Source organism: Coregonus clupeaformis, chromosome 17 (genome assembly GCF_020615455.1).
Source record: "Coregonus clupeaformis isolate EN_2021a chromosome 17, ASM2061545v1, whole genome shotgun sequence".
Taxonomy (NCBI): domain Eukaryota; kingdom Metazoa; phylum Chordata; class Actinopteri; order Salmoniformes; family Salmonidae; genus Coregonus; species Coregonus clupeaformis.
In genome coordinates, this window is record NC_059208.1 from 56,770,488 (window position 1) to 56,785,004 (window position 14,517).

Genomic DNA, 14,517 nt, shown 5'->3' on the forward strand with positions numbered 1-14,517 from the left:
TAGACCAGTACTATGGTAGATGATGTGACCAGGAACACCCGGGTCACTAAACTAGACTAGTACTATGGTAGATGATGTGACCAGGAACACCCGGGTCACTAAACTAGACTAGTACTATGGTAGATGATGTGACCAGGAACACCCGGGTCACTAAACTAGACTAGTACTATGGTAGATGATGTGACCAGGAACACCCGGGTCACTAAACTAGACTAGTACTATGGTAGATGATGTGACCAGGAACACCCGGGTCACTAAACTAGACTTACTCTCATAGATTATTTTAAATCCACTGTTGGAGCGGCTGTTGTCGGTGGTGAAGAGCATGTACAGGTGGTTAGTACTGCTGAACAGGAACTGGGGCACCTGGGTACCGTTGAACGAGCCGACCAGAGGAGAGAGCAGGTTGGGCCCATCGTGGATCTCCAGAAAGTCATAGCCCAGCTCTGTCTGAAACCTGGACCAATGACAGAGGAGGAATTATGAATTATGAAATATATTCATTTGATTGACTTGTGATAAAACATATTCAGTGGTACAGTTGGGGCAGTTGCATAAACTTTGATTAAGCCTACTACTACGCTAAAGAGCACTTTCAAAGGAGATTTTATAAATATACAATAAATAAGCAATACGATTCCATTCCGGGTGCATTCATTGATGCAGAAATCCATTCTCCGTATTCAACAGTTTTGGAATGCTAATAGAATATAATAGAATACATTGAACAACTTTATTGGTATAATGGACAAGTACTTGTCAAAGGTGATCTTGATGGAGCGTCCGGGCTCGGTCTCGATGACCCACTCACAGCTGAGGGAGCCCTTATAGTATCCAGGCCACCCTGGGGACAGGATCACCCCACTGGGAGCGGAGAAGTGGCCTCCGCAGGGGGCTATGGAGGGGAGGGGGGAGAGAGATTTTTAAGAGTTTAGAGAGAGAGAGAGAGTTTTAAATACCTCAAAATGCCCTGCTTAATGATCTAATCTGGCAAACAGTATCATACAGTGTACTGTAGATGCTACAAGGGTAGCTAGGCTAACATGAGGCTCTTTATTCCTGCCCATATGAGTGATGTCACAACAGCATCAGGGCCATAAGGTGCAGGGTGAATGACTGACAGGAAGTCTGATTAAAGGTGACTGGTTGGCCTACATTACCCTTGTTTCCTGTCCCCGGTCCCCAAGCGTCCCTCAGCCTTCCCTAGCATCCTCCACATACAGGTGAGTGTCCCATAGCATCCTCCACATACAGGTGAGTGTCCACTAGCATCCTCCACATACAGGTGAGTGTCCCCTAGCATCTTCCACATACAGGTGAGTGTCCACTAGCATCCTCCACATACAGGTGAGTGTCCCATAGCATCCTCCACATACAGGTGAGTGTCCCATAGCATCCTCCACATACAGGTGAGTGTCCACTAGCATCCTCCACATACAGGTGAGTGTCCCCTAGCATCTTCCACATACAGGTGAGTGTCCACTAGCATCCTCCACATACAGGTGAGTGTCCACTAGCATCCTCCACATACAGGTGAGTGTCCACTAGCATCCTCCACATACAGGTGAGTGTCCACTAGCATCCTCCACATACAGGTGAGTGTCCCCTAGCATCTTCCACATACAGGTGAGTGTCCACTAGCATCCTCCACATACAGGTGAGTGTCCCCTAACATCCTCCACATACAGGTGAGTGTCCCCTAGCATCTTCCACATACAGGTGAGTGTCCACTAGCATCTTCCACATACAGGTGAGTGTCCACTAGCATCTTCCACATACAGGTGAGTGTCCACTAGCATCTTCCACATACAGGTGAGTGTCCACTAGCATCCTCCACACACAGGTGAGTGTCCCCTAGCATCTTCCACATACAGGTGAGTGTCCACTAGCATCTTCCACATACAGGTGAGTGTCCAATAGCATCTTCCACATACAGGTGAGTGTCCCCTAGCATCTTCCACATACAGGTGAGTGTCCACTCCGCTTACACTCACTTAGGCTTTTGTATGTGTCAGGAACAGGGTAACTGCCCTAAAATACATGCATGTACGGACGTGCACATGCACACACAGGCACACACACGCACACACAATCACACACACATACACACACATGCATGCACACACACTTACACACAACCACACACACACACACACGCACACACGCAGTCTGTCCTCTCCTCAGGGAGACCAGGATAATTACCTTCACATTTAGGGATGGGTCCGCTCCACATCACCTTGCCGTTGTCCAGCTCGCAGCTGATGGTCTGGGTCCCCTGGGTCTTAATGAAGCCGTCCTCACAGATCACTGAGATGGAGCTGCCCAGCTGGAAGTTGTCGCCGAAGCGCCTCGCATTTATCGGGATGCCTGGGTCGGGACACTCGTTGTGGCCGAACGCTGAAAACACATGGGCAAAACGTTTTGATCTCGCTTTGCCAGATGTAACCGGCGTCACTGTGCTGCTAATTGATTTGTTTCCTCATCTGTCCCTGTCGCATTACTCCAACCAGCGATGCTTTGATCGCACACCCACGTTACTGCTAGCTTATAAACTTACAAACCAGTTGTGTCACTGAAAATGATCTGATTCAATGGCGCAAATTGGTGACACTTCAAGCTGTGGGGTGAGTTTATCATGGTACGATCCACATTTTTGTATTTGAGATGCCTGAGCGGTTGGGGCGAGGCTAGCTATGGTCTGAGTTGGTTGCTCTAATTTAGAGTAGGACTGGAAAGACTCACAGAAGCCACCACTTCACTTCTAGTGACGACAGCATAGATGGAGCATAGACCTTGTTACAAAGGGGACGTTGAAAGGGCTCTATTGTTAAGCATTATGCGACGCGAGACGATAGTCAAAGCACTTCACGGCATGAAAACAACCACTTTCCCATTCTAAAAAGGGTGCTTATTATTGTACTTGTAGTGCTAGTGACCTCAAAGCTATTTTGTCAGAACTTTATGAAGTGTAGAGGGGATTTAATCCCTGGAGGAAGATGTCTTCCAACTAAAACGGCCTTTAACTCTTCTTACAATAGCCTCGCAGGCCAAGTCAGACTGACTGACTGATGGATGTCTTGTGACAGAAAGCCCGCCAGTCGAACATAACATCAGTGGAACACTGCTCAATCATGTCACTGACAGTTCCTTAATAAAATAACATTGAGTCTGGTTGTCAGGCAGAAAGGCCAGCCCCTACAATTGTTCCTAATGACTTGGGCCTTATATGCACAAAGGATACATGGCCTCGTTTTTCTCCCACATTCTTTTGACAGAAGTGATGGATTGGCGTGACATTTTGTGTCTCCTTCAGAAAGCAACCGTTACGAGGCCATTTTGAAAAGGATAACCATAACCGTGAGGGCAAAGCCGATTGGGTGGAAATTGACTAAGCCCTTTTGTGATGACAAAAAATAATTGACACAGACATGAGATAGGTCAGGGTTGGGCAAATATCAAAGGATCCAATCAGGACAAGATATCCAGGACTATGGTCATTACTGTAAAGTCACCACAAGATGCCACAAAACAATATATTTTGGCTACAGCTAACATTACCAAGGGCCAAACTCAATTGCACCTGGATTATGGCAGAGTAACCATGGAAATACCGCAAACATGGGGTTCAACTGAACTGAGTCCTAATCAACTAACAATGACAAATCAAAACGAAGAACAGCACAGAACACCATGTCAAGGGTGAAACCTACTGCTGTAGGTGATGTTGAACCCTCGTCCGGCCATGGAGTGGTCGGCCTGGAACTCCAGCCTCAGTAGGTTGGTGTTACTGTCGAGGTGGGAGGGCGACTCGGCCCCCGTGAAGCGCCCCAGGACGGTGGCGTCCAGCAGCTCGCCGTCCTTCACGGTGAGGAAGTCGTAAGGCGCCTCCAGGTCAAAGTCGTTGAAGGCCAGGTGGATGCGGCTGCCGGGTTCCGATAGGATCAGCCACACGCAGTTCATGTTGTTGCTGTAGCCTTCTGGGTAGTCGGGTGATAGGACCGTGCCCATTGGCGCTGTGAAGTTGGACAGGCATGGGACTGTGGAGGAGAGGGATATGGGCAAAGAGAACAGACGACGTGACCTCACTTTTTAATGCCCGTAACTGTATGTAGCAGAAATTGATGAAACACCTGTTAATATGGTACATGGTATCAACATTATATTCTACAGAGGTCTGTTTTCATTGGTTTTGATTACAGCAATGCAGTGATAAGACACTGACATAACTGTAGATTGATATGGCAGACAAGACTCTACCCACTACCAAGACACTACCCTCTACCAAGACTCTACCCTCTACCAAGACTCTACCCTCTACCAAGACTCTACCCTCTACCAAGACTCTACCCTCTACCAAGACACTACCCTCTACCAAGACACTACCCTCTAACAAGACTCTACCCTCTACCAATACTCTACCCTCTACCAAGACACTACCCTCTAACAAGACTCTACCCTCTACCAAGACTCTACCCTCTACCAAGACTCTACCCTCTACCAAGACACTACCCTCTAACAAGACTACCCTCTACCAAGACTCTACCCTCTACCAAGAAACTACCCTCTACCAAGACTCTACGCACTACCAAAACACTACCCACTTTATATTTGTAAATACAATCATACTTGACATAGCACATTAATTATCATGCTGTATATTTTATTGTGTACATACAGTGCCTTCAGAAATTATTCACACCCCTTAACTTTTTTTCACATTTTGTTGTGTTACAGCCTGAATTTAACATTGATTAAATTGATATGTTGTGTCACCCCATAATGTCAAAGTGGAATTATGTTTTTAGAGATGTTTACAAATTAATTAAAACTGAATAGCTGAAATGTCTTGAGTCAATAAGTACAGTGGCTTGCGAAAGTATTCACCCCTTTGGCATTTTTCCTATTTTGTTGCCTTACAACCTGGAATTTAAATGGATTTTTGGGGGGTTTGTATCATTTGATTTACACAACATGCCTACCACTTTGAAGATGCAAAATATTTTTTGGGGTGAAACAAACAAGAAATAAGCCAAAAAATGGAAAACTTGAGAGTGCATAACTATTCACCCCCCCAGTCAATACTTTGTAGAGCCACCTTTTGCAGCAATTACAGCTACAAGTCTCTTGGGTTATGTCTCTATAACCTTGGCACATCTAACCAATGGGATTTCTGCCCATTCTTCAAGGCAAAACATCTCCTTCAATTTGGATAGGTTCCGCTGGTGTATAGCAATCTTTAAGTCATACCACAGATTCTCAATTGGATTGAGGTCTGGGCTTTGACTAGGCCATTCCAAGACATTTAAATGTTTCCACTTAAACCACTCGAGTGTTGCTTTAGCAGTATGCTTAGGGTCATTGTCCTGCTGGAATGTGAACCTCTGTCCCAGTCTCAAATCTCTGGAAGACTGAAACAGTTTTCCCTCAAAAATGTCCCTGTATTTAGCGCCATCCATCATTCCTTCAATTCTGACCAGTTTCCCAGTCCCTGCCGATGAAAAACATCCCCACAGCATGATGATGCCACCACCATGCTTCACTGTGGGGATGTTGTTCATGGGGTGATGAGAGGTGTTGGGTTTGCGCCAGACATAGCATTTTCCTTGGCCAAAAAGCTCAATTTTAGTCTCATCAGACCAGAGTACCTTCTTCCATATGTTTGGGGAGCCTCCCACTTGCCTTTTGGCGAACACCAAACGTGTTTGCTTATTTTTTTCTTAAAGCAATGGCTTTTTTCTGGCCACTCTTACGTAAAGCTCAGCTCTGTGGAGTGTACGGCTTAAAGTGGTCCTATGGACAGATACTCCAATCTCTGCTGTGGAGCTTTGCAGCTCCTTCAGGGTTATCTTTGGTCTCTTTGTTGCCTCTCTGATTAATGTCCTCCTTGCCTGTTCTTTGAGTTTTGGTGGGCAGCCCTCTTTTGGCAGGTTTGTTGTGGTGCTATATTCTTTCCATTTTTTAATAATATATTTAATGGTGCTCCGTGGGATGTTCAAAATTTCAGATATTTTTTATAACCCAACCCTGATCTGTACTTCTCCACAACTTTGTCCCTGACCTTTTTGGAGAGCTCCTTGGTCTTCGTGGTGCCGCTTGCTTGGTGATGCCCCTTGCTTTGTGGTGTTGCAGACGCTGGGGCCTTTCAGAACAGGTTTATATATACTGAGATCATGTGACACTTAGATTGCACACAGGTGGACTTAATTTAACTAATTATATGACTTCTGAAGGTAATTGGTTGCACCAGATCTTATTTAGGGGCTTCATAGCAAAGGGGGTGAGTACATATGCACTCACCACTTTTCCGTTATTTATTTTTTAGAATATTTTGAAACAAGTAATTATTTTCATTTCACCTCACCAATTTGGACTATTTTGTGTATGTCCATGACATGAAATCCAAATAAAAACCCATTTAAATTACAGGTTGTAATGCAACAAAATAGGAAAAAATGCCAAGGGGGATGAATACTTTTGCAAGGCACTGTAAATGAGATGTCTCTATTATTTGAGTATCTATTCAGTTTATGAGTTAAATTAGCTGCTCTGAGACTTACTGATCTACAATCAGGCTCAACATGTAGTGTATACAAAGGGTTGCCTCCTTTTGAAGTTGCGCCAGAGATTTTCTGGAAAGCTCAAAGAAAGCTATTATTATGCATATTACTTCTTCTATGACTTGTATTTTGTATTGTTATTATTGATGTTGATTATTGTAATGCAATGTTGAGGGAGATAGCACATAAGCATTTCGCTGCACTTGCTGTAAACGGTGTAAATGACGAATACAATTTGATTTGATAAGTATAAAGTACAATTCCAAGTTTTCTTCTATGTGCTGTGTTTCTAACAAACACTATATATACATACATATATGGTCCTATAAAATACACCCGGTCAAAAGTATGTGGACACCCCTTCAAATTAGTGGATTCGGCTATTTCAGCCACACCCGTTGCTGACAGTTGTAAAAAAATCGAGCACACAGCCATGCAATTTCCATAGACAAACATTGGCAGGAGAATGGCCTCACTGAAGAGCTCAGTGACTTTCAACATGGCACCGTCATAGGACGCCACCTTTCCAACAAGTCAGTTCATCAAAGTGCATAACGCGTAAAAATTGTCTGTCCTCGGTTTCAACACTCACTACCGAGTTCCATACAGCCTCTGGGATTGCACAATAACTGTTCCTCGGGAGCTTCATTAAAGGGGTTTCCATGGCCAAGCAGCCGCACACAAGCCTAAGATCACCATGTGCAATGCCAAGCGTCAGCTGGAGTGGTTTAAAGCTTGCTGCCATTGGACTCTGGAGCAGTGGAAACACTTTCTCTGGAGTGATGAATCATACTTCACCATCTGGCAGTCCGACAGACGAATCTGGGTTTAGCGGATGCCAGGAGAACGCTACCTGCCGAATATATAGTGGCAACTGTAAAGTTTGGTGGAGGAGGAATACTGATAGCTGTTTTTCATTAATGCTACAGCATACAGTGCCATTCTAGACAAATCTGTGCTTCCAACTTTGTGGCAATAGTTTGGGGAAGGCCCTTTCCTGTTTCATCATGACAATGCCCCCATGCACAAAGCAAGGTCCATAAAGAAATGGGTTGTCGAGATTGATGTGGAAGAACTTGACCGGCCTGCACAGGGCCCTGACCTCAACCCCATCGAACACCTTTGAGATTAATTGGAACACCGGCCTAATCGCCCAACATCAGTGCCCGACCTCACTAATGCTCTTGTGGTTGAATGGAAGCAAGTCCCTGCAGCAATGGTCCAACATCTAGTGGAAAGCCTTCCCAGAAGAGTGGAGGCTGTTATAGCAGCAAAGGGGGGGACCTACTCCATATTAATGCCCATGATTTTGGAATGAGATGTTCGACGAGCAGGTGTCCACATACTTCTGGTCATGTAGTGTATGTCATTATGCCTTTCTGATGTAAAATCTGCTCCCATCGTTTCAAATTCTTGACAGTTATGGCGAACTGCATCAAAATGCTGAAACTGGTACGCACGCTACTGTAAGTGCACATTAGAATGGAGGCAGGTAGTCCACATACTTTTGGTCATGTAATGTATACTGAACAAAAATATAAACGCAACATGTAAAGTATTGGTCCCATGTTTCATGAGCTGAAATAAAATATCCCAGACATTTCCATATGCATAAAAAACGTATTTCTGTCAAATTTTCTGTACAAATTTGCTTACATCCCTGTTAGTGAGCATTTCTCCTTTGCCAAGATAATCCATCCACCCGACAGGTGTGGCACATCAAGAAGCTGATTAATCAGCATGATGTCTGAGAAGTTTTGAGGGAGCGCGCAATTGACATGCTGCCTGCAGGAATGTCCCCCTGCGCTGTTGCCAGAGAATTTAATGTTAATTTCTCTACCATAAGCCGCCTCCAATGTCACTTTAGAGAATTTGGCAGTACGTCCAACCGGCTTCACAACTGCAGACCACGTGTAACCACGCCAGCCCAGGACCTCCACATCCGGCTTCTTCACCTGCGGGATAGTCTGAGACCAGCCACCCAGACAGCTGATAAAACTGTGGTTTTGCACAACCAAAGAATTTCTGCACAAACTGTCAGAAACTGTCTCAGGGAAGCTCATCTGCGTGCTCGTCATCCTCACCAGGGTCGTGACCTGACTGCAGTTCGGCGTAGTAACCGACTTCAGAGGGCTCACCTTCGATGGCCGCTGGCACGCTGGAGAAGTGTGCTCATCACGGATCAATCCCGGTTTCAACTGTGCCGGGCAAGATGGCAGACAGTGTGTGTGGCGTCGTGTGGGCGAGCGGTTAACTGATGTCAACGTTGTGAACAGAGTGCCCCATGGTGGTGGTGGGGTTATCGTATGGGCAGGCATAAGCTATGGACAACGAACACAATTGCATTTCATCAATGACAATTTGAATGCACAGAGATACCGTGATGGGATCCTGAATACCATTGTCGTGCCATTCATCCACCCGCCATCACCTCATGTTTGAGCATGATAATGTTGCAAGAATCTGTATACAATTCCTGGAAGCTGAAAATGTACCAGTTCTTCCATGGCCTGCATACTCACCAGACATGTCAACCACTGAGCATGTTTGGGATGCTCTGGATTGACGTGTACGACAGCGTGTTCCAGCTCCCGCCAATATCCAGCAACATCGCACAGCCATTGAAGAGGAGTGGGACAACATTCCACATTCCACAATCAACAGCCTGATCAACTCTATGCGAAGGAGATGTGTCGCACTGCATGCAGCAAATGGTGGTCACACCAGATACTGACTGGTTTTCTGATCCACACCTCTACCTTTTTGTTTAAGGTATGTGTGACCAACAGATGCATATCTATATTCCAAGTCATGTGAAATCTATAGATTAGGGCCTAATTTATTTATTTCAATTGACTGATTTCCTTCTATGAACTGTAACTCACTAAAACCTTTGAAATTGTGGCATGTTGCGTTTTTCTTTTCAGCGTAGTATAGGGCTTATAGGGCTCTGGTAAAAAGTAAAAAGCCATTTGGGATTCAGACTCATTTTGATGAAAAAAGAAGACAAACAAGCCCAGACATTAGATGTGATTTAGATGTGATTTAGATGTGATTTAGATGTGATTTAGATGTGATTTAGATGTGATTTAGATGTGATTTAGATGTTCATACTCACAGATGCACATGGGAATGTTGGCCGACCACTGGTTGTTGTTCTGGCATGATATGGTCCTCTCCCCGATGAGCTCGAACCCAAATTGACACTCGAAGCGCAGGATGCCGCCATTCAGGAAGCTGTCACCTTCCCTTATCCCATAGAGGGGCGTACCAGGGTCCCCACAACTCTCCTTGTCGATTTCTGTGGAAAACAGTGACAAAATCATAGCCCTCGTGAGCATATTACAGTTGACAGTATAGTTTGTTTTATTGAATGGGTAAATGTGTCTTGTGTCTGTCTACCATCAAACAATCATAGCATCGTGCTTTCCAGTTCAATTCACACCATGAGGTATTTATAGTAGTAACAAAGAGGTTGGAACAATAATCAGGCTATATTTAGAACAAACACTGTACAGGCAACAATCACAAGGAGTTGGTGATCATTCTCTCACCCTTTCAGACAGAAAATACTTCGTTATCTTCAGAGTAGAATAATACAGTTATACGGCCTTATTTGATATTTTCTATGTCCATGTTTGAGAAGGTGAAAAGGGAGATGCTAGGAGAGTTCTTTGGTGTGTTTTGTAATCCCTACTACACTAAGTAAACAGGTGAATCCTCCCTAACACTGTACCTGTGTCTATTCAGATAAGCATGACAAAGCATGCAGAGCCTCTCGCTCCCTGAATGCACCAGCACAGCAGGCGGGAAGCCACAAAGACGCGTAACTACCCCACACACCTCACCCATCCTGGGTCACCACAGCCAGATAACACCCCAGATTGGCCTGGCTGGTTCCCTCGGAGCATGTGGGTGTGGGGAGGAGCTATAATGCATCTTCTCAGACGTCCTTCGCCACTGCTCAGAGTTGAACCCTGAACCCTGGAGCTCTCTCAAACGATAAGGGAACAAAAAACTCCTCTAAATTAAATTCAAGGCAGGATTAATGTTGTGTTGGATCACGTTAGCGGCTCGTGGGAGTGGGGGGGGTTATTTCAGCCGTGGTGTAATGGAAGTCTTTGCAAAGCGTGATATATTGCATTAATTTCAATCATGACACCCTCTTTTTGGGAACCACAATACCTACCGCACTGACTGCCTGGGCTGGGCTGTTCAATCAGTAGGGATGAAGGAGGGAGGGAGGGAGGGAGGGAGGGAGGGAGGGAGGGAGGGAGGGACAGGCCTGGGAACGTTAGAGCATATTTACTGCTCTGTGTTTTACAACATCAGAAAAGATGGAGAACAAATTGCTTTAGAGCAGCGCACATCGCATCTGAATAATGCCTAGCGACAGAATGTTGAACACTAAGGTCAGCTTTGTCTGTGGGGAGATGGTCAATTGTTATATCCTACCTGGAGTGGGTATATGTGTTTATTAGCACAATTATGACTGTATGTTTCCAGGAACTGCCAGGCAAATTGTAAAAAGATATTGCCAAGCCTATACGTATGTAAGTTATGTAACACACACAAATAAGGCCTGAATGGGGCATTGTCCATTCCTAGATATACAAGTACATGTATTGCCAGTCAACAATACTAGCTATAACAGAATTCAAAACTCATAGGAAGTATGAACCACATTGTAAATGCAAATAAGGGAAGAATATGACATTGTAAGCCTACTCCTCATGTATGCTAATTTCAATACTACTTCTGAGATTTACTTTTCATCAATCTTGGCTAAGAATGTCTCATTAAGCTAGACTTACCCGTCCCTGAGAATTACAGTCCAATCAGAATGACACGGGGAGCCAGTATGAAAAATGTATGCACTCACTAATTGTAAGTCGCTCTGGATAAGAGCGTCTGCTAAATTACTGAAAAATGAAGTTTATTCAAAGGCCGATGTGGACCTAGAGAAAATACAATCTCAAAGATGAGTCACTAACATAGATTCAAACAACAGCAAAGGAGCCATGTTAGTATAAGCCCACATCCTAGTTAACTATTCTAATGATCTGAGATTTTGAAAGTCTTAGCAATATGCTACAATGAGTCCTGTTGATTAAAACTGATCTGGTACTGGTACTTCCTGTAAATAGCTCCATTATTGTGTATTTTATTCCTCGTGTTACTATTGTTGTTTTATTTTTTATTTTTTTACCTCTACATCGTTGGGAAGGTCTTGTAAGCAAGCATTTCACGGTTAAGTCTACACCCGATGTATTCGGCGCATGTGACAAATACAATTTGATTGATTGATTGGAACTTAACCAACTTATTAAGGGATATCAACACTATGAGCACTTTAAAATTATTCAAAATATTTTTTTGTGACTCATTTCAGGAAACTAGGCATATGTTGCACGTCACTATTTCACAGGAGAGGCATTTGAACGTAAACCTATTTTTTTTTTTATGGAAATGCATTTTGGGGCATAAATGCCTTCTGGAACATGTGAACTTTCATGTGCCTTAATAACAAACTTGTATGCCATCTGTAAATACGAATAAAATTGTTAAAGTACGAGCCTAGTTGGTTTAGCCATGGAAAAAGACAGCAACCTTCATGAGTGGGCTGGACATGCCGAGAGATGAGTTCGGATTGGTCTGCCATGTAGCATGCTTCTGTCTATAATATGAGCTGGTCACTATGTGTAGGTAATCCTTTCTAACGTGCTTGTTTTTAAAGATATCACGTAGTAGAACTGCATAAGTGTTGCTCTCCGCTTTCTGGAGGACCGAGTTTTGAAATCAGTGGAATTAGAGTACGATAGCTAAGGAGATGGAGAAAATTCTGGCGTTTGATTGCAAATATGCAGACAGAGTCAAAAAGAGAACACACAGAAGGCTGTTGTATAAAACACCTGTCTCCAGATTACATCTTCAAACTAAGGGCAACCATGGCATCCGTGACAGAGAGGGAGAAGCGTCCATCCATGTATACGGATAAGAGTGTCTAGCTAGTTACATTTTCAGATATTACATGTTTCTCATTTTGTCAGAAAGTCGTTTTCATTTCAAGTTAAAGTGTACTGTTAGCTAGCTAGCTAACGTTAGCTGGCTGGCTAGCTAGCTAACATTACGTGTATGATCTGTGTAGTAATATTATTCATATCTCAGAGCCATTTGCATTGCTAGTTATAGCCTAATGTTAGCTAGCTAACATTGGACCTGGTTGGTTAGCTACCTGCAGATTCATGCAGAGTTATGAGTTGGGATAATGGTTCATAGTTTAGATAGCTAGCTACATGTCTAAACAAAAGCCTCCACTATGTAAGTAACTATTTCAATAGAATGTTTATGACGTCACCGCGACAACTGTCGATAGACGTAGCTGGTAAATTCACTCTGGCTATCTACTCCGATTTCAGAGCACTGTCATCTGAGTGTGCCAGAGCGCAGAATAACTGACGAATTTACGAATGCTCAACACCCCTTGAATACATAAGACCGAATTGAAAGTATTTGGAAGTATTTCTATCAATTGTAAATTAATGTGTAGACTTCAACTGAAACTACAGGGCAATTTATAGTTGGATGACTCATGTCTACAGGAACTATACCAACATTTCCTTGAGGTATGCTGATAATCCAAAATATTATTTTCATAATTCTTCTGTTTTATGTGGAAATAAGTGTTTGTGAGAACTGGTAGTTAATTACCAGTAGGTAATATACTCATTACAGCAAGGCATTTTCTCAAGAAATATTGTAAAGTAAAAATTAGAGTTGATGATCATCAATTAGTAATGCCTGTCATGTGTCTGTTATGTGAAGTGATTGAGGTGCAAGTTGCTTCCGGAGAATAAAGTCACATTTTATGAGCTCCTGTATGCTGCCTTAGTCTGGTCTTCAATGTTCCACTCTCTCAACCCTCCAAACGACGGGTTACAATGGCATCTCTACACTAGTAATCTTGGCTGCACACATTTAATTCACGTACAGTTTCAGTATCCACAGTGTTGCTATGTAGAAAACGTTGGAATTGGCGGACATCAACGTGACGATTACAATGTGAAACAATACGTAACATCGGGAACTTTTGTTCAATATGAAACTGTGATTTGTCCTCCAAGCTTCAATAAAAGCACATGAACTTCTCATCAATAGAACATGACCCAACCAGATATCTCATTTGAGCTCATAAAATACATATTAAGTTTGTGAACTAATTAGGGTCCCACATCTTCCAGTTACAGCCCATGGGGGTTTTAAATCTGTCACGGAGGTCCCAACCTCCAGCTCATCTCAGCTTGGTGCTGTGATAGGGGACATAAATCTATCAGTGTGTGTATGTACAGTGCCTTTGGAAAGTATTCAGACCCCTTCACTTTTTCCACAATTTGTTAGGTTACAGCCTTATTCTAAAATTGCTTAAATTGTTTTTTTTCCCTCATCAATCTACAAACAATACCCCATAATGACAAAGCAAAAACAGTTTTTTAGAAAGTTTTGCTAATTTATTAAAAATAAAAAACAGAAATATCACATTTACATAAGAATTCAGACCCTTTACTCAGTATTTTGTTGAAGCACCTTTGGCAGCGATTACAGCCTTGAGTCTTCTTGGGTATGACGCTACAAGCTCGGCACACCTATATTTGGGGAGTTTCTCCCATTCTTCTCTGCAGATCCTCTCAAGCTCTGACAGGTTGGATGGGAGCATTGCTGCACAGCTATTTTCAGGTCTCTCCAGAGATGTTCAATCGGGTTCAAGTCCGGGCTCTAGCTGGGCCACTCAAGGATATTCAGAGACTTGTCCCGAAGCCACTCCTGCGTTGTCTTGGCTGTGTGCTTAGGTGTCGTTGTCATGTTGGAAGGTGAACCTTTGCCCCAGTCTGAGGTCCTGAGCGCTCTGCAGCAGGATTTCATCAAGGATCTCTGTACTTTGCTCTGTTCATCTTTGCCTTGA

The 14,517-nt window shown here is 43.6% G+C and overlaps 1 protein-coding gene across 1 annotated transcript in view; it reads right to left on the minus strand.

Moving 5' to 3' along the window:
• Positions 1 to 14,517, minus strand: part of LOC121586782 (CUB and sushi domain-containing protein 3) — a 759,103-nt gene that overhangs the window by 289,618 nt on the left and 454,968 nt on the right. The window contains exons 13-17 of the mRNA XM_041903753.2: positions 9,676 to 9,858; positions 3,711 to 4,037; positions 2,203 to 2,397; positions 757 to 895; positions 270 to 457 (exon numbers count right to left, since the gene is read on the minus strand). Of these exons, the coding sequence (XP_041759687.2) occupies positions 270 to 457; positions 757 to 895; positions 2,203 to 2,397; positions 3,711 to 4,037; positions 9,676 to 9,858 (1,032 nt within the window). The remainder of the gene's footprint in view (positions 1 to 269; positions 458 to 756; positions 896 to 2,202; positions 2,398 to 3,710; positions 4,038 to 9,675; positions 9,859 to 14,517) is intronic.